This window comes from Eimeria acervulina, genomic scaffold, assembly GCF_000499425.1.
Source record: "Eimeria acervulina Houghton genomic scaffold, Eah_scaff378, whole genome shotgun sequence".
NCBI lineage: Eukaryota > Apicomplexa > Conoidasida > Eucoccidiorida > Eimeriidae > Eimeria > Eimeria acervulina.
In genome coordinates, this window is record NW_013547350.1 from 1 (window position 1) to 20,000 (window position 20,000).

Consider the following 20,000-nt stretch of genomic DNA (forward strand, 5'->3'; position numbering starts at 1 on the left):
TATATGTATATAATTATATATATAATATATATATATGATTATATATATAATTATATATGTATAATCATATAGATATGTAATTATATATCTAATCACATACATACATATTATAATATATATATAATTATATATATATACTTATATATATAATCATACAGACATATATATATATATATATTATATAATAATATATATATATTATCTATATATATATAATCATATATATATATATTTGTATATAATTTAGAAGGGTTTTCTATTTAAGCCTGTTCCGTCGGGTACGAGACCTTCTTTAGAAGCCATAATAGCAATAAGATCGACAAGTCTAGCAGAATAAGAATATTCATTGTCGTACCAGCTGATAAACTTGAAGAAGCTTGAATTAAGCATAATGCTTGCATCCGCATCAAAGACAGAGCTACACTCTGTCCCAAGTATATCTGTTGAAACAATAGGTTCTTCTGTATATCCTAATATACCTTTAAGATTAGTTTCAGATGCATGTTTAATAGCAGATTTAATTTCTTCATATGTTGCGCTCTTCTTTAATCTACATGTTAAATCTATCACAGATACATCTATTGTAGGTACTCTAAAAGCTAAGCCCGTTAGCTTTGAGTTTAAATGAGGTAGACATCTTGATATAGCCTTTGCTGCACCTGTTGAAGCAGGTATTATATTTACGCTTGAAGCTCGTCCACCCCTCCAGTCCTTTGAACTTTGACTATCAACAACTTTCTGTGTTCCTGTAGCTGCATGCACTGTACTCATTAAACCTTCTTCAAGCCCGAACTTCTCATCTAATACTTTTACTAATGGTGCTAATGCATTTGTTGTACATGAAGCACATGAAACAACCTTCATTTCAGGTGTATACTCAGCTTCAGCATTCACACCTACGACTAATGTCGGTGTTTCTTTATCTTTCGCAGGAGCAGATATTATCACATGACGAGCACCATCAGCCCTGAACAAACAACAAAAATATTATCTATTTAAACATATTTCTACCTATTTAAATATACTTCTTTCAAGTTATGTCCTTTTAAACTAAATTTATGCTATTTAATGCTATGAAACAACTTTATCTTAATTTATCTTAATTTAATTTAATTTAGTTTATATAACTTTATATTTATTTAAATCACACATACAACAGATAAAGTCAGATGAGACATAGCAAAAAACAATTGAAAGATATAAACACACAAAATAAAAAAGAAATAAAACAAAGATAAGACGAAAAACAAACAAACACAAAAAAAGTAAAAGACACAGCATTCTAAGCCCCCGTAAACCCTAAACCCTAAACCCTAAACCCTAAACCCTAAACCCTAAACCCTAGACACCGAGATCTACACTCTAAACCCTCTTCGATCCGCACAAAACCCCAGACCCAGCTCTTAATGCTGTCTCTGATCACAAACCCTAAACCCTAAACCCTAAACCCTAAACCCTAAACCCTAAACCCTAAACCCTAAACCCTCAAACCCTAAACCCTAAACCCTAAACCCTAAACCCTAAACCCTAAACCCTAAACCCTAAACCCTAATAACCCTAAAGAACCCTAAACCCTAAACCCTAAACCCTAAACCCTAAACCCTAAACCCTAAACCCTAAACCCTAATACCTTAAACCCTAAACCCTAAACCCTAAACCATAAACCATAAAACTGTAAGGCGCACCTGCAGGGGTCTTGTTTTCTTCTTTGGAGAGCTGGAGATGAGGCTGAGGGTTTACAAGGCGAGAGGCAGTGAGGGTTTGAGTTGGGTTTGTACCGGCGATAAACCCTAAACCACTCTCTAATAAATCCGCACTCAAACCCTCATTAGGGTTTAGGATGTGCAGCTCTGCACGCTCAGGCATTGGCTGTACATTGCGCTCCGTCTGCAGCAACTCCCTTGCTAACTCCTGAAAACAAACCCTAAACCCTAAACCCTAAACCCTAAACCCTAAACCCTCAATCCCTAGGTCCTAGTGCATTGCAAAACCCTCTTCTGGGGTTATTATAAACCCTAATGTCTAAACCCTTGTTGTGGTGATTATTATATAAATCCTAGTGTTTAACTCCTCTTGCTGTTCATATATACATATATATATAAATAAGGGTTTAGGGTTTGGGTGATATGGATGATACCTGAACAAGTGCGCAGACGCTGCTGCGATTGTCTTCAGTGTTTTGTTGTAAGACAGCGAAGAGGGGTTCGAACTCAACGCCAAACTCTTTAAATAAATCTGCTGCAACAGCTTTAAGTTCTTGAGCAGAGAGCGGGGGGAGGCCCTGGGGTGTATGCGCAGCTTCGGGTGTATGCGCAGCTTCGGGTGTATGCTCAGCTCGAGAACAAAGAGATGAAGCAGCAAGAGATAAATATGAAGATGATAACAAACAAGTTGAAGATTCTAAACCCTCAGCAACATAACACCGCGGGTGCTGAACGCATATTGAAGGTGCTTCACTCAGCGAAGAGCAGCTTAAACCCTCAAACGGTTCTGCACACAACAAACCCTAAACCCTAAACCCTAAACCCTAAACCCTAGACCCTAGACCCTAAACCCTAGAGAGAAATATGCAAAAATAAACAACTGTACACACAGCCCTATGTCTTAGCCAAAATAAAACCATACAGAACCCCAAACAACCCTTAAACCCTAAACCCTAAACCCTAAACCCTAAAACGTCAGTGCTGAACCCTCCAGCAGAACACCAACACCCAGCGGGGCGTTTTCTTCTATTCAATTCTGCCTCACAAGCTCTTCTGCTGCTGCTACTGCTGCTGCTGCTGCTGATACTGCTGCTGCTACTGCTGCAGCTGCTGCTGCTGTTAGGCTAGGGTTTAGGGTTTAGGGTTTAGGGTTACCGAATGCATTGTGGAAATAAACGTTGAGGGTTTTGCCGCTCGATGGATCAGCGAAACGAAAATTGCGGGGGGCGAAGATTTTCAGCTGCTGCTGCTGCTGCTGCTGCAGTTCTTTCTGCTGCTGCTGCTGCTTGTCTTGCTGCTGCTGCTGTACTTCTTCTTCCTGCTTCTGCTCTTGCTGCTGCTGCTGCGGCTGCTGGGTTTCTTCTGTTGCAGCTGCTAGCGCCTCTGCTTCATCTGCTGCTGCTGCTGCAGCAGCAGCAAACTGCTGCACTGCTTCTTCATCGTTGTTCTCTGCTGCTACTTCTGCTGCTGCTGCTGCTGCTGCTGCTGTGTCTGCAAGCAGCTGGGCCTCTGCTGCAGCAGCCCACAGCTGTTTGTCCTTCTCCTCGCTGCTGTCTGCTCCCTGCAGCAGCAGCAGCTGCTGCTGCTCTTCCTCCACAACTAAACCCTCATTATGACTCTCTGCATCAGCTGAGGGTTTAGGGTTTAGGGCTTTAGGAGGTGCTTCACCGAGCTTCAAACCCTCAGATATCCAGACCCCAGCAGCGGCAAGACATAGCAAAAGACAAACCCTCATCGTCAATAAACCCTAAAAACACACACACACCAATTAGGGTTTAGGGTTTAGGGTTTAGGGTTTACAAACCCTAATGTGTACGACACAGCCACAGTCGCAGCCGCCTTATACCCCAAACCCTAACAGCAGCAACATCAAAACAAACACTAATAACTCAACCAAACCTAATTAGGGTTTAGGGTTTAGGGTTTAGGGTTTAGGGTTTAGCAAGGCTTCCAATATTCGTGCAGCCTTCGATTGCCGCAGCACACACAGCCTAGCCGAGGGTTTAGGGTTTAGGGTTTAGGGTTTAGGGTTTAACTCACGAGCAAGAACTCAAGAAGAAACTGTCTGCAGCATATGATAGAGCGGGAAGAAAAAGGAAATGATAACAAACGCCAAACCCTAAACCCTAAACCCCAAACCCTAAACCCTAAACCCTAAACACCAGGGGGAGACGTTGCGTACGCAAAGGCGGCAGCGCCTCAGCTGCACCCTCGGCTCTAGGGTTTAGGGTTTAGGGTTTAGGGTTTAGCTAATCAGAATGAGGGTTTAGGGTTTATAAACACTTTTTAAGGTTTATTTAATTGCTTATTTGCGCTGTTTCCTCTCCTTCACCCTCAGACACCGCAGCAGGGGGCTCGTCCCCTCCAAAGCCTAAACCCTAAACCCTAAACCCTAAACCCTAAACCTAAACCCTAAACCCGCGGTTTTGTATTTGAAACTGTAGGCAGCAACACCTTCACAAACACACCAACAACGAACTCCTACGAATCTAGCCCTAAACCCTTAATAAACCCTAAACCCTAAACCCTAAACCCAAACACCTAAACCCTAAACCCTAAATCCTAAACCCTAAAACGCTATAACAACTAGCGGATTATAAAATATGTAAATCGATAAACCCCTTTAGGAGAAATAAAGTCTAATAGCGAGACAATAATGTTCTGCTGCAGCTGCTGCTGCCGATCCTGTTGCTGCTGCTGCTCTTGCTGCTGCTGCTGACACAGTTGCTGCTGTTGCTGCTGCTGTTGTTGCCGTTGCTGTTGCTGCAAGGGGTTTCATTTAAAGCTGAAGCAGCAGTTCCAGCGATGTGCTGCTAGGGTTTAGGGTTTAAAACCCTAAACCCTAGGGTTTCGTTTGCAAGACACCCAAGACCTAATTAATGTGTCTCCTTCATTCTAAACCCTAAGAGCTATGCCTAAACCCTAATTTAGGGTTTAGGGTTGGTTAAACCCTAAACCTTAGAAGTTAACACCTAGTTTAGGGTTTTAAAGTTGGTGAAACCCTAAACCCTAGAAGGTAAATCCTAAACCCTAATTTAGGGTTTGCCACCCCACACAACGAACCACTAAATCATAAATTAGGGTTTGGATTGCACAAATTTAGGGTTTACGATCAACCCATACCCTAGTTTAGGGTTTGAGGGGCAGATAAACCCTAATGAGGGATTGGAGAGTTAGCAAAACCCTAATTTAGGGTTTTACAGGCAGCTAAACCCTAATTAGGGTTTCTGATGGGCCTAAACCCTAATTTAGGGTTTCAAAAAGATACACCTAAAACCGTAAACCCTAATTAGGGTTTAGGGTTTTATTTAATGTGCACTAAACCCTCATTTAGGGTTTAGGGCAGGAATAAGCAAAACCCTACATTAGGGTTTCGCTATCTAGACCCTCACAATTAGGGTTTAGGGTTTATCATAGACGACCCCTTATGTCATCAAGCGCCGCCGTGCTTAACAACTGTCTTTCTTTGTCTGCAGCTGCAGCAGCAAAACAAAAAAATAAATAAAAATATATAAATAAATAAAAAATATGAACAAAGAAACAAATATTAATAAATATAAATATAATAACAACTATAAACAAAACATCAAAAGAAAGAAAACAAAACAAACAACAAAAACTAAAAAATAGCAGCATAATAAAAAGAAATATAAATAAATAAAAACAAAAATAAACAAAGATAAAACAAATAAAACAAATAAAACAACGATTTAACGGACATAATAATAAATAAAAATAAAAATAAACAAAAATAAAACAAATAAAACAAATAAAACAAACAAACAAAACAAGAAGAAAAGAAAACAAATCCAAACACAAATCAACCAACCCAAACCCTAAACCCTAAACCCTAAACCCTAAACCCTAAACCCTAGGAGACAAACCCTCAATGGTATCTATAAACTCCTTCATAAACGCAGGGAGGTGAGGTGCATCAAGCAGCAAATCTTTATACAAACCCTCGCCGTCTCCGCTCAAACCCATAAACTCTCGCAGACTGAAAACACAAACCCTAAACCCTAAACCCTAAACCCTAAACCCTAACCCTAAACCCTAAACCCTGAACCCTAACCCTAAATATTTACATAAACCCTCGCCATCTCCACTTAAACCCATAAACACTCGCAAAATAGAAACAGATGTCCTAAACAATAAACCCTAAACCCTAAACCCTCAAGGTGATGTTGTCTTGCATAGGATGTCTTCAACGCTACCGCAAGCCGTAAACCCTAAACCCTAAACCCTAAACCCTAAACCCTAAACCCTAATTTGAATTACCCCATTTTAAGGGTGTCCGGGGGGAAGGAAGAAGAGGAGGCAAGAGCAACAATAAAGCTGAAGAGAGTTTTGCGTTGCTGCAGCAATGCGGGTTTATTTGCTGCCAGCTTATTTGCTGCTATCTGCAGCAGCTCCAGCAGCAACGCCTGCAGCAGCAGCAGCAGCAACAGCAGACATAATACAAATAAATATACAAACAGCTGTAATAATATAATATTCAAGAGAAAAACAACACTAGCAACAGCAGCAACAGCAGCAGCAACAGCAGCAGCAGTAGCAGCAACAGCAGTAGCAGCAACAGCAGCAGCAGCAACACTCCAAGCAGCAGGGCTTGCATAAAAAAGAAGAATCAAAAGGAGACAGACGAAGAGAAAGAGAGACAGACGAGATAGAAATAAACAACAAAACAAATAAACAAACAAACAAACAAATATATAAAATTATCTTACTTTCTGTGCTTCCTGAGACTCGTAGACAAAACCCTCAAAGACGTCCAACGACTCCTTTGTAGTTGTTGAAATAATGTCGTCAAACTCTCGCCTTGCTGTAGCACGAGCTTGCTCTTCATTCATCACATTGCTGCTGCTGCTGCTGCTACTGCTGCTGCTGCTGCTGCTGCTGCTGCTGCTCATGCTCGTGCTGCTGCTGCTGACCGTCGTCGCAGTGCTGCTGCTAAACGCACGCAAATAACCCACACCCGAACTCTAAACCCTAAACCCTAAACCCTAAACCCTAATAAGTTGCGCGTACTGTTACCCCTAAACCCTAAACCCTAAACCCTAAACCCTTACGTTGTTTCAGTTCTCTTTTTCCTGCGTTCTCCTTCTGCTGCACTTCGTTTAGTGTCTGATCCACCGGACCGTCTCAACTCTAAAACCTGCTGCTGGCGTCTGTCTCTTTCTCTCTCTTGACGCATGCGCCCCAGTTGGCTGCGCAGCAGCAGCAGCAGCAGCAGCAACAGAGTTGAAGCAACGAGAAATATAAAGCAGAAAAAGAAGAAGACGTCTACACGTCGTGCTCCAGCAACAGCAGCAGCAGGGGCAGCAGCAGCAGCAACAGCAGCAGCAGCAACAGCAGCAACAACAGCAGCAGCATCTCACCTGAATGCTGATTGGCCTCCACCACTCATTCCAGAGACCGCATTCGACGTCTGCAGAAAACACAAACCCTAAACCCTAAACCCTAAACCCTAAACCCCAAGTGGAACGACTGTTAACCCATCACTTTAAACCGTAAACCCTAAAACCCTAAACCCTAGATGCATCGCTCTCTAAACCCTAAACCCTTGTTTCAAACCCCGCCTTAGAATCTGCATAATAAGCCCCCGATGCGAAGTGAATAAAGCAACCAAAAACAAACAAATAAATAAATAAATAAATAAATAAATATATACTCTTACTGAGCTTGAGGGTGTTCTTGTGTGTACTGCTGCAGCAGCACCTCTTCTACTGGAGGCGATCTCCCAGCCAACATCTTCTTGATGATTTCTATATCCATCTCTGTTGCTGCTATGGTTTGCTGCAGCACCATGCTGCTGCTGCTGCTGCTGCTGCTGTTGCAGCTGTGAATGATGGGAATGATGTGGATGATGTGAATGCTGCTGCTGCTGCTGCTGCTGCGCATGCAACTCTTCTAATGTTGCAGGACCTTCTCTCTTATGAGGAGGCTGTCGCTTCCAGTTAGCTGCTCTTGAGTCCAAGACATCGTTCATCAAACAACGAACGCGAAAAGGCAATGACGCATCGCTCGCGAGCGATGCAACCAAATTCATTCGCTCGCAGAACTCTCCATACAGTCTCCACTGCAAACAAAACAAATAAAATAAATTATTTTAATTAATTAATTAATTAATTAATTAATTGTTTATTTATTTATTTATTTGGGTGTCGTCGTTCGTTTCATTTCCGAGCCGTCTTTCTATGTATTTATCGTTATATTTAAAAATATACACATAAACCCTAAACCCTAAACCCTAAACCCTAAACCCGCGTACAACCTAAATTCATGTAAACCCTACCAGGCCATGCTAAACTCTAGGAAAACCTCGTAAACCCTAAACCCTCATGATAAACTCTGTAAACCCTCGTTTTAAGCCCTAAACCCTAATTTAACCCCTAAACCCTCGTTTTAAACGCAAAACCCTAAACCCTAAACCCTGATATAAAACCCTAAACCCTGATTTACTTGAGGATTATCAAAGAAAGGCCCAACAGTATGCAAGAAAGCGCACAGCGCCTCTACATGGTGAACGCCTTGATCAATGCTGTTGCTAGCAGCAATACACTCTGCTCTCTTCTGCAGCAATCTGTCTATACACTCTAACAATATTGCTTGAGATATCATCTTCGATTTCAGCAACTCTCCAACAAATATCATGTTGCCTGATATAACCACAAACCACAAACCCTAAACCCTAAACCCTAAACCCTAAACCCTAAGCCCTCGTGTGTGAACCCCCCTCTATTATGCATTGAAGGAGTTAAAAGAACGGATAGGCAGTTTAAAAGATAAACCCTAAACCCTAAACCCTAATGTTATAAACACCAGTAAACCCTAATCTAAACCCTAAACCCTAAACCCTAAACCCTCGTTACCTGTCATGGTTTTCTTGTAGTTGAGTTCGAACTCATATGCGTCGTCTTCATTTAAACCCTCAGGCACCGCAATCGGCTCAAGATTTGCGTTGAAAGAATCTTCGCACTGATCAATCAATATCCTGCAGCAGCAGCAGCAGCAGCAGCAGCAGCAGCAGCAAACGCAACAGCAGCAGCAACAGTTTTACCACCAGTAGCAGCAGCATCACGAAAGCAGCAGCAGAAGTAGAAGCAGCTGTAACACTACCGATGCGCAGCAAGTACAGCTTCCTGCTGCTGATGTCACAGCATAAGCAAACCAGCAGCACCAGCACCAACACAAGCAGCAGCAGCAGCAGCAGCAGCAGCAGCAGCAGCTCGTTCCCACCTCCTGAATTTGGTGCTGCGATGATCGTCTTGAAGAAGCTCCTGGAAATCTGTCTTCAGCTTCCCGCACAGCATCACGTACATCTGCAGCAGCAGCAGCAGCAGCAAATGCAGCAGCAAATGCAGCAGCAACAAGAGAAGGGTAGGAGTTCAGGACAGCGGCAACGAGAATTCTGCTGCTGCTGCTGCTGCAGCAGCAGCAGCAAAAAGGCAGTATGACCAGCACCACCAACGAAAAAGCAGCAACAAGACAGCAGCAACCCAACTCGCTTCAAAAGCAGCAGCAGCAACAGCAAGTAAGAAGTAGCAGCAGCAGCAGCAACAGCAAGTAAGAAGTAGCAGCAGCAGCAGCAGCAGCAAGACCAGAAACGAAGCAGCAACAGCTACACAGCACCACCATCAACAGCAACACCACCACCACCACCACCAGAAGCAGCAGCAAATGCAGCAGCAGCAACAGAACCAGCAGCAGCAGCAGCAACAGAAGCAGCAGCAGAAGCAGCAGCAGCAGAAGCAGCAGCAGCAGCAGTACCTGAATAAAGTGGTGCTGCGCCACAGCCTTATCGAAGATCATCTGCATGAGGGCCTTCACATCTGCTTCTTCTTTAACTCCAGCAGCAAGAATTTGAGTGTATATGCGATCAAACCTCTCTAAGGTTAGTTTGTTTAATAAACCTTTCAGCTGCCGCAGCAGCACCAGACGGCTGTCTCTGTATATCAAAAACAAACAGCAGCAGCAGCAGCAAACATATCCATATATGTATAGTCTATATGCAGTATATATATAGCAGCAGCAGCAGAAACGAGGGAGATCAGCAGAGTGAAGCAGCAGCAACACAACAGCAACAAACAGCACCAACAGAGGATATTGCTGCTGCGACAACTGTAGCTGTTCCTGCTGCAGCGGCAGCAGCTGTAGCACAGCACCCAGCAGCAGCACCAGAAGCGGCAGCAGCCGGATCAGCAGCAGCAGCATCATTAATATAATTGAGTTGTTTACTCCTTTTGCTTCTCCTGTATAACAAGCCACGAATCCTTTGAAGGGGTAGGAAGTGTTGCTGCTGCTGCTGCTGCTGCTGCGCGAGGCCTCTCTCTACGCACGCTGCTGAAGTCCGGGGGCTTCTCTTGAGAGAAGAAGCCTCCTAAAGACGAAGCAGACACGCGACTTCCTCCAGCAGCAGCACCGGATGTGCTGCAGCAGCACAAGCAGCACAAGCAGCAGCAGTAGAAGTAGCAAAAGCAGCAGCAGCAGCAAAAGAAGCAGCAGCAGCAAAAGACAGAGAAAGGGACAAGGAAAGAATGTCGCCATATCAACATACACAACAAAGAAGCCTGCATGCAGCTCCATCACAATTCTGCTGCAGCAGCAACAACAACAGCAGCAGCAGCAGCAGCAAAAGCAGCAGCAGCAGCAGCAAAAGGAACAGCAGCATACCGCGCTGAAGCGAAGCTCTTCATTGCATCGTCGTGTGCTGCGTCTCTGGGCCGCCTCTGCCATTCGTGATGATCAGGTGCTTGTTGCTGCTGCCGCATGCGTGTTTGCTGCTGCTGCTGCTGCTGCTGCTGCGGCTGCTGCGGCTGCGGTGCTGCTTGAGGCAAGTAGAAGCTGCCTTCTGTTAGCTGCACAACACCGTCAACCTTCAAAGGCCTGCAGCTTGGGTGGCTTCGCACCTTTGCTAGAAACCCAATTGAATATACTGCTTCTCCCGCTGCTGCTGCTGCTGCTGCTGGTGCTGCTGCTGCTGTCTTGGCTGCAGACACTGCTGCTGCTGCAGCAGGCACATACGGCTCCGGCTCCTCCGGCTCGTCGTCGCCCCACGCATCCTTAGGGCTAGCCTTTTTGCTGCTGCTGCTAGCAGCACCAGGAGTTGCTGCTGCTGCTGCTGCTGCTGGTGATGCTGCTGCTGGTGATGCTGCTGCTGCTGCTGACCTGCTGCTTTCTCCAAGGGGTCTCGGCGAGCTGAGAGGCGACAAATGACCTTTGCTGCTGCCAGGAGACCGAGAACGAAGCCTCCCTGTCTCTGCTGCTGCTGCTGTTGCTGCTGCAGCAGGAACCGACAGCCTCTCACTGGGCCTCGGCGACGCCGCACGAGCAGCAGCTGCAGCAGCCTTCGACTCCGCTAGCTGCTGCTGCTGCAGCCTTTCTTGCTGTTGCTGCCGCTCCTGCTGCAGTCTTTCCTGCTGCTGCCTCTCTTGCTGCTGCTGCCTCTCTTGCTGCTGCTGCCTCTCCTGCTGCTGCTCGCGTTCCTGCTGCTGTTGTTCCCGCTGCTGTCTCTCCTGCTGCTGCTGCTGCTGCTGCTGCTGCTGCTGGTGCGGCCTGTGCGTTGCCCTAGGCATCGCCAAGCCATCACGAAGCATCCCCGGGAGCACCGTCACCGGTTCTGCTGCAGTTGCTGCTGCTGCTGCTGCTGGTTTGTCTTTTGAGGCTGAAGGCCCAGCAGAGACAGTGCTGCTGCTGCTGTTCATCGGCAGCGGAGTCGGCTGCCCCCAATCCGGGCTTTCCGGCTGCTGCTCTTCCTGCTGCTGCTGCTCCTGCTCCTGCTGCTGTTGCCGCTGCTGCTGCTGCTGTTGTTGCTGCTGCTGCTGCTGCTGCTGCTTCTCTCCGGCCTTCACGCTGTCTCGCTTTCCTCCGGGCAGTGCAAACCGCTGCCACTGGCCCGGCAGCAAAGGCGCCTCGACCTGCTGCTGCTGCTGCTGCTGCTGCTGCTGTTGCTGCTGCTGCGGCTGCCGCTTCACGTTCGGTCTAGTCTTGGGCCACACAGGGGCTGCGCAAGGCTCCTGCTGCTGCTGCGTCGTTGCAGCAGCTGCAGCAGCACCTCCTGCTGCTGCACTCGCTGCTTCAGCAGCAGCAGGACGGGGAGGAGGCACCGCCCAGCGCCCCAGAGGAGCAGCGCCAGCAGCCCAGGCCCCGGAAGGCTTAGGAAGCTGCTGCTGTTGCTGCTCCTGCTGCTGCTGCTCGTGCTGCTCTTGCGGCTGCTCTTGCTGCTGCTGCTGCTGCTCTGAACGAGCTGCTTCCTGAGGCAACTCCTGCTGTTGCTGCTGCTGCTGATGCTGCTGCTGCGGCTGTCTGAACCCTCCTCTGCGCTGCCCGTGAACACCGTGGGGCCCCCCCCTTCCCCTGGTGTGGGGCCCGCCGCGGCTGCTGCTGCTGCTGCTGCTGCTGCTTCTGTCCCCCCAGTGCGAGTCGTTGTAAGCAGGGGCTCCGCTGCCTCTGACGAGGCCACCTCTGCCTCGTCCCCCCCGCATGCCTCCTTGCTGCTGCTGCTGCTGCTGCTGCTGTTGCTGCTGCTGCTCTCCAGCGTTTGCTGCTGCTTGCTGCTGCTGCGGCGAGGGCTGCGGCTTCACTGGCTCCGGACGATCCTTCGCTAGGCGAGCCCTCATTGCCCAAGTCAAACCGTCTCCTGCTGCTGCTGCTGCTTCTGCGCCGTCGGTTGCTGCTGCATCACTGGCAGTGGGGGGTGAAGCAGGCTCCACGCGTTCTGCTGCAGCTGCTGGTGCTGCTGCTGGTGCTGTTGCTGGCGATGCTGGTGCTGCTGCAGCTGCTGCTCCTTCATGCGACTTGGCTACCGGAGCGGCGGGCGCCGCTGCTGGAGGTGCTGCTGCTGCTGCTGCTGCTGGTGCTGCTGCTGGGGCAGCAGGCGCTGCTGCCGCAGCTCTTCGACTCCACTCTGTCGCGTGCTGCGGCTTCTGCTGCTGCTGCTGCTTCTCCGCAGCATCTGCCTGTGCAGCATGGCGCCTGACTGGCCACTGAGGTTGCTGCTGCTGCTGCTGTTGCTGCTGCTGCGGCGGCTGAGGGCTGTGCTTCCCTGCCGAGTGCTGCCTGTTCTCGTTCTCCTGTTGCTGCTTTGCTGGTGCAGCTGCTGCTGCTGGCACTGCTGGCTTAGCCTTCGCCGCCTTCACCCTATCCGCCCAGCTAGAGCCGGTGCTGCTGCTGCTGCTGCTGCTGCTATCAGCTGCAGCTGCTGAGGTCCGCCGCTGCTGCTGCTGCGTAGGAGCCTCCTGTGTCTTTGGTGCCTCTGCTGCTGCTTCTGCAGGTGCTGCAGCAGCAGGTGCTGCTGCTGCAGCAGGCTTGGGGGATTGGGGAGCTGCTGCAGGTGCCGCTGCTGCTCCTGCGGGAGCAGCTTTTGCTGCTGCAGGGGCTACTTTTGCTGCTGCGGCTGCTGCTGCTGCTGCTGCTGCTGCGCTCTCCTGTTCCTTAGGACTCCTGCTAGCAGTACCGAAGTCTGGTGTTGCTGCTGCAGACATCCCGCCTTCTGCTGCTGCTTGTGCGGATTCTGCTGCTGCTGCTGCTTGCGGTGCTGCTGCAGTTGCTGCAGGCGCAGCAGGCGTGCCTGCCTTTGCTTGCCTGGGCTTCTGCTGCTCCTCATGCCGCATCGAGGGCTCTGCTGCTGCTGCTGCTGCTGGGGTTTGCTGTTGCTGCTGCTGCAGCCGAGGGGTGGCCGCACGAACCCTGTCGCTCCAAGTGCTTTGCTTTGGGGTCTCTGTTGCTGTTTTTTCTGTTGCTGCTGTTGCTGCTGCTGCTGCTGCTGCTGCAGGTCGTGGGGATGAGGGAGAGTCTCGTCGTGTTGCTGCAGCAGAAGGTGCGTTCAGCTGCTGCTGCTGCTGCATGCAGCCATTGGTAGAGTGCGGGCCGTCCACAGGGCTTTGCTGCTGCTGATGCTGCGGCGGCGACGGCTGTGCAGACTTTGATCGCGGTGCCTCCTTCGCCTTCTGCTGCTGCTGCTGCTGTTGCTGCTGCTGCTGCTGCTGCTGCCCTGGGCTTCCGGGTTTCTTCCCTGCTGCTCCCTTTAGGAGTCTGTCTCTGAAGCTGCCTCCAGGCAGCATTTGCTGCTGCTGCTCGCCAACGACGCTGGCTGGCGGTGGGGGAGGTGGAGGGGGCTGCTGCTGCTGCTGCTGCTGCTGTTGCTGCTGCTGTTGCTGCTGAGGCTGAGGCTGCGGAGTCTGTGACGGCTGCTGCTGCTGCTGCTGCTGCTGCTGAGGTGTACGAGAAACAGCAGGGGAGACTGGCGTGTGCTGAGGCCCCCATCGGCGTCCTGTGTGTGCAGCTGCAGGCCCGCTCCTTTGCTGCTGCTGCTGCTGCTGCTGCCTTGCCTGCTTGGTGTGGCGCTGCTGCTGCTGCTGCGGAGATGCATAAACTGCTGCATATCCGTATGTGGGGTAGCCCTGCTGCATGTGGGGTGTACGTGCTGCTGCTGCTGCTGCAGCCCCATAGTAAGCAGGGTGCTGCTGCACTGCGCATGCAAACCCTGCAGCTGGCGCTGCTGCTGCTGTTGCTGCTACAGGAGTCGCTGCTGCTGCAGTGCCCGGCAGCACATAAGGGCGTCCAGGGACGAACTCCTGTGCATTGCGGTTAAACTGGTACGCCTTTCCGCTGCTGCTGCTGCTGCTGTTGCTGCTGCTGCTGCTGTTGCTGCTGTTCTCGTTGCAGCTGCTGCTCGCTGAGCTCGACTGCTGCTGCTGTGGGGTGGCGGGCTTAGGCAGCGGCTTAAATTCCGATGCATCGGCCCTCAACACAGAGCGGCCGTTACCCTGCTGCTGCTGCTGCTGCTGTGGCTGCTGTTGCTGCTGCTGTTGCTTGGTGTCAGGGCTTGCAGCGGTGCTGCTGCTGTGGGCCTTCGGCTGCTGCGAGCTGCACTTCTCCGCTGCAGAATCCTGCCCCTGTTGCTGTTGCTGCTGTTGTTGCTGCTGCTGCTGCAGCTTCAGTAGCCCCGCAGCGTGCGGAGGCGTGTCTGTGTCTGCAGCAGACATTGTAAGAAGCTGCCGGTCTCAGCAGCAGCAGAAGCAGCAGCAGCAGCCTCAGCAGCAGCAGCAGCAAGGGCCTCTCGGTGAGTGCAGCGCCGTCGCACTCCTTCTAAATATTTTATTAAGATATCCTTTAATTAACAATCACGTTCAAAGGGACGCAAAAGGCAATCGCAAACTGCTGCTGCTGCTGCTGCTGCTGCTGTTGCTGCTGCTGCCTTGAAACGCCGCTCGTTACTCGCAGGGTTCTCGCTGTCTTCCAAATGAAAATGAAGCAGCAAAAGAGGAAAGACCTGCTGCAGCACTTGCGGTCTTCCCTAAAGACGTTGCCCGCTGCTGCTGCTGCTGCTGCTGCTTTTGCTGCTGCTGCTCGTGCTACTGCACGTGATGCTGCTTCTGCTGCTGCTGCAGTTGCTGCTTAGCAGCAAGGCATCACACTCTGAAGTGCTGCAGGGGCCTATCGAAACACCCTTACTGTGCGGGTGCTTCTTCTGCTGCTGCTGCTGCTACTACTACTGCCCCTGTCGCTGCAGCTGCTGCTGCGGGAGAGCAGCAGCAGCAGCCCGGTACAGGCAGGGAAGACTGCGCTGCTGCAACACAGCAGAACCCTGCTGGAGTTGCTTTGGTCACTGTAGATACTGCTGCTGTCCTGGCGAATATCGGGGGGGCGCCGCTGCTGCTGCTGCTGCTGCTGCTGCTGCTGCTGATGGCGACGGAGCAGTAATGTGTAGCAAGAAAAACAACGAAGCAGAGGCAGCTGAATTTGACGTCCTGCGAAGAAAAGAACGGCAACGGTGTCTCCGCAATAGCGGTAACGATTTCTGTTGCTGCCGCTGCTGCTGCTGCTGCTGCTGCTGCTGCTGCTGCTGCTGCTGCAGCAAGTCCGTCAAGCAGCTGACGCGATACAACAGGCAGCAGCAGAATCTCAGGTAATTTTCCAAATTCCCCCAAACGACGCACAAACAGCAGAACAGATGGAGCGGCTGCTGCTGCTGCTGCTGCTGCTGCTGCTGCAGCGGCTACAGGAGCTGTGGGGGAGCAGCAGAACGACTGCAGCAGCAGCAGCGCCGCCGCCTACGAGCTGCTGCTGCTGCCAGTGTTGTTGCTGCAGCAATGGTTTTAGTAGTAATTCAGCACTTTATGTTGCTTCTGCTTGTTTATCTATTGCTTTACCTGCAATGCAGTGTATATACACCGCGTCAGCAGCAACCATCTACTGGCGTTGCTGCTGCGCCCAGCAGCAGCAGCAGCAGCAGCAGCAGCAGCAGCACCAGCTGCAACCCTCTTCGTCTTAGGGTGTAATTGCAACTACTTCATATTAATAAAAGTGCAGTTGTTTTGTATACTACCAATGCTCTCATGCGTGCAGCAGCAGCAGCAGCAGCAATTGATGCTGTTGCCGTTGCTGTTGCTGCTGCTGCTGCACGGTGTACAGACTTCAGCAGTGCTTCTGCTGCTGTGTTTATTTTTTTTCAGCGTCAGTGCAGCAGAAGAAGATAAAAAACCGTCAATACCTCAGAACCCTGAAATCTTGCCTAGACTCTTATGAGGGTTTAGGGTTTAGGGTTTAGGGTTTGTATGTGGGGCGGAGCGCTAGCAGCAGCAGCATCAGCAGCAACAGCAGCAGCAGCAGACAGATACTGCATTGCGGTTCAATAGTGTTATGTTTAAACAACAAAAAAACAAAGAAGAACTACAGACTAAAGAAAAGAGCAAATAATAATAGCAGCAACGGGCGGCTAACTCCCGCTGCTGCTGCTGCTGCTGCTGCTGCTGTCTGTGTACGTATTTCTAGCGGTTTACAAGAATTTAGGGTTTATTAGGGTTTAGGGCTTACAGCGCTTACTACTTCTGCTGCTAAACCTCAAACCCTTCTCAGCCAAGTCTCCAGGGGGTTGGGGTTTAGGTTTTATACCTGCTTCTGTTGCTGTTGCTGCTGCTGCTCTTCCTGCTGCTGCTGCTGCTGCTAGTTGTTGCTGCTGAGTGTGCAGCAGCTGCAAGGGGGCTTGAGTTGCCGATACACCCGGATGGCGTGGCAGACAAACAAAAACAAAAAAATAAGGAAGAAGACTGTCGCGTACATACACCCAAAAACAAAAACATTAAAAGCTGTGCAGATACAGCAGCGCAGCAGCTGAGGCCCCCTAGCTAGCTAGCTAGCTAGCTAGCTACGGCTAGCTACAGCTAGCTAGCTACAGCTAGCTCTGTCTTGCATGCATCACGGGGGCTCCCAGGAGTCTGCTGCTCCACCTGCAGCAGCAGAGGGGACAGCGCGGCGTATTGCCTCGGGAGAGACAAGCAGAGACTGCTGCTGCTGTTGCTGCTGCTGATGCACTATGCAGAAAGCAGCAGCAGCAACAGGTGCAGCAGCAGCAGAGACCATGCGGTGTGGGGGGAGAGATGGTTGTGTTTGTCTCGACCGACAGGGCTAGGGTTTAGGGTTTAGGGTCTTGAGATTACACTTGGCTGCAGTGTCTAAACCCTAAACCCTCGCCCTGCCTCAGGCTATGTTCCCCCGTCTACGACGCAGAAGGTTATAAACCCCGAGGGCATCCTGCAGCACTTCTGATTTTGTCGGCTGCTGCTGCTGCTGCTGCTGTTGTCGTGCAGCAGCAGCAGCAGCAAGAGGCCTCACTGTCTGAAGCAGCTCTGCTACACGGACTCGAAGCGCCGATTCCCCCTGCTGCTGCTGCTGCTGCTGTTGCTGCTGCTGCAGAGGGCCTTCAATTAGCAGTGCGGTAGGCAGCAAATCCTGAACAAGTGGATATACACCCCATCGCATGCACGATGCATGCAGCAGCAGCTGTTGCAGCAACAGAGGCAGCACAAAAGCACGAAAGGAGAAGCAGCAGCAGCAGCAGCAGCAGCGGATTACCTGCAGTGAGCCTCTTGCTTCAGGGGGCAGACAGGAGACGTTGCAAACCACATCAAGCCTAACCGCACACCCCAGCAGCAGCAGCAGCAGCAGCAGCAGCAGCAGCAGTGGCAGCATCAGCAAGAACATGAGGGCACCAGCAGTGCGATAAGCAGCAGCTGCAGTACCTGCTGCTGCACCAAGCGCCTTAGCCGAGACTGCAGCAGCAGCAGCAACATTCTGCTTGCGGGGAGGCAACAAAAACCCTAAACCCTAAACCCTAAACCCTAAACCCTAAACCCTAAACCCTAGACTCACCACGGCCTTTTGGGGAAGAGACGTCTCAACGTGAAGCGCAGAGACAAATCTCCCCTTGTCTCCATGCTGCTGCTGGTTGAGTTGCTGCTGCTGCTGCTGCTACTGCTGCTGTTGTCCGTGTTGTTGCTGCTGCTGCTGCTGTCGGTGATGTCGCTGCTGCTGCTGCTGTCGGTGATGTCGCTGCTGCTGCTGCTGTCGGTGATGTCGCTGCTGCTGCTGCTGCTGCACTGCAGCGTTTGGGCGTCCGTCACGAAGCAAACAGCAGCGGGGGTTGATCCCAGCACTGCGCGCTGCAGCACAGCGACACCTAAGCCCTAAACCCTAAACCCTAAACCCTAAACACTAAACCCTAAACACCAAACCCCTATGGATCTGCACTTACTGCAAGGAGAAGCCGATTGTCTTCTTTCGTAGCATCATTGAGCGGAGGGAGCAGCAGCAGCTGCAGCAGACCAAACAGCAGCAGCAGCAGCAGCAGCAGCAGCAGGCATAAGTGTCTCCTACAGATCAGGGTTTAGAGCTAGGGTTTAGGGTTTGTGTTGTCTGCAGCAGCTACCTTCCCCCTTCCAGCAGCAGAAGAAATAAACAACCGAAGACCGCCAAGCAATAAAGGGCTGCCCTGAAGTGCTGCGGGTGCTGCTGCTGCTGCTGCTGCTGCTGTTGCTCCTGCTGCTCCTGCTGCTGTCGAAAGGAAGCACACGCAAGGACCCTCGCTCCACCCCCGCTGAGACACAACAGCAGCAACAGCAGCAGCAGCAGCATGAATAATAGCAACAGAAACTCATCACGCATACCGCATCGACAGCAACAGCAGCAGCAGCAGCAGGAGCGCAAGCAGCAATAACAGCAGCAGCAGCAACAGCAGCAGCAGCAGCAGCCACCTCCAATAAGAAGCCCTTGCAGAGCAGCCAGTCAATCGAACCCTTTAAGTTGGCATACTGCTGCAGCGCTGCTGCATGCAGCTGCAGCAGCTGCCGCAGCTTTGCTGCTCCAGCTGTATAGGCCTAAACAATAGCAACACAAAACACTCAGCAGCACCTGCTGCTGCTGCTGCTGCAACAGCAGCAGCAAACATCACAGCAGCAGAAATCGCAGCAGCAACAACACCCGCAACAGGAGCGCAAGCAGGAATAACAGCAGCAGCAACATCAGCAGCAGCAACACCAACAGCAGCAATCACCCTAAAAGCAACAGAAACGGCAGCAGCAAAGAGAACGCCAGCACTAGCACCAGCAGCAACAGAAGCACCGGCAGCAGCAACTGCGGCAGCAACAGCAGCAGCAGGACAGACCCGTCGAACCGCCAGGCGAGAGCCGCGACGCCCCACAGCGCGTAGTTCACTTGAGATAAGTTTTGCTGCAGCAGCAAACGCAGCAGCAGCAAGTTGCGTTGCTGCACATCCTGTGGTTGTCCAGCAGCAGCAGCAGCAGCAACAGCAACGGCAACAGCAGCAGCAGCACAAGCAGTAGCGGTTCAGCCTACCTGATGATATAAGGCTCTGATGCAGCAGCCTCAGCTGCTGCCGCACATTCTCAACGCGTTCACTTGAAATCTGCTGCTGTTGCTGCTGCTGTTGCTGTTGCTGCTGCTGTTGCTGCTCCTGCACGTGCAGGACCAGATGCAGCAGCTGCTTCGCTGTGGGGTGTTGTATTCTGGAGGGGAAGGACTTAAGGGCAGCAGCAGCTGCTGCTGCTGTTCTGGTGACTTGCACAGCGTACTGCTGCAGCGCGACAGCAGCAGCAGCAGCAGCTGCTGCTGCTGGGGTCTTGTGGAGAGGCGGCAGCGGCTGCTGCAGCGGAGGCCGAAGGGACAGCAGCAAATCTACAGGCTGGAAACGAGGCAGCACAGATGAGTTGGGTGAAGTTGCTTTATGATTATTATTATTATTATTATCAGCTGCAGCAGCAGCAGCACCTGCTGCTGCAGCTGCTGCTGCTGCAGGAGCAGCAGAAGCAGCACCGCACCTCCACCTGAGCGGGGATTGCAGCAACTCTGAGTCTCCAGCAGCAAAAGCAGCAGCTGCAGCAGCGCGCTGCCGGCAGAAGCAAGAAGGAGGCCGTAGCTTGAAAGTGTTTGCTGTGTCTTGCAGCAGCAGCAGCAGCAGCAGCAGCAGCAGCAGCAGGAAATGACGGATGGAGAACATGC

The 20,000-nt window shown here is 50.8% G+C and overlaps 3 protein-coding genes across 3 annotated transcripts in view; all 3 read right to left on the reverse strand.

Moving 5' to 3' along the window:
- Window positions 1–1,362: 1,362 nt before the first annotated feature.
- EAH_00035730 (Apicoplast glyceraldehyde-3-phosphate dehydrogenase 2, related) lies at window positions 1,363–3,438 on the reverse strand (the record flags this gene model as incomplete). Its single annotated transcript, XM_013392099.1, has 4 exons — window positions 1,363–1,415; window positions 1,824–1,911; window positions 2,138–2,490; window positions 2,859–3,438. The coding sequence occupies 4 exons, from the start codon at window positions 3,436–3,438 to the stop codon at window positions 1,363–1,365; spliced, it is 1,074 nt and encodes a 357-aa protein (XP_013247553.1).
- A 1,676-nt stretch (window positions 3,439–5,114) lies between these two features.
- On the reverse strand, window positions 5,115–14,689 carry EAH_00035740 (MIF4G domain-containing protein, putative; the record flags this gene model as incomplete). The annotated part of the gene is made up of 12 exons (XM_013392100.1): window positions 5,115–5,179; window positions 5,588–5,700; window positions 5,982–6,127; window positions 6,431–6,685; window positions 7,082–7,131; window positions 7,422–7,782; window positions 8,166–8,362; window positions 8,576–8,697; window positions 8,943–9,025; window positions 9,474–9,651; window positions 9,942–10,133; window positions 10,377–14,689. The coding sequence occupies 12 exons, from the start codon at window positions 14,687–14,689 to the stop codon at window positions 5,115–5,117; spliced, it is 6,075 nt and encodes a 2,024-aa protein (XP_013247554.1).
- Window positions 14,690–16,901: 2,212 nt separating this feature from the next.
- EAH_00035750 (hypothetical protein, conserved) overlaps window positions 16,902–20,000 on the reverse strand; it is a gene marked incomplete at both ends in the record, with an annotated part of 6,568 nt that continues 3,469 nt past the window's right edge. Inside the window, 8 exons of the mRNA XM_013392101.1 lie at window positions 16,902–17,017; window positions 17,207–17,435; window positions 17,559–17,616; window positions 17,856–18,162; window positions 18,412–18,579; window positions 18,778–18,859; window positions 19,147–19,211; window positions 19,338–19,683. Coding sequence (XP_013247555.1) covers window positions 16,902–17,017; window positions 17,207–17,435; window positions 17,559–17,616; window positions 17,856–18,162; window positions 18,412–18,579; window positions 18,778–18,859; window positions 19,147–19,211; window positions 19,338–19,683 — 1,371 coding nt within the window. The remainder of the gene's footprint in view (window positions 17,018–17,206; window positions 17,436–17,558; window positions 17,617–17,855; window positions 18,163–18,411; window positions 18,580–18,777; window positions 18,860–19,146; window positions 19,212–19,337; window positions 19,684–20,000) is intronic.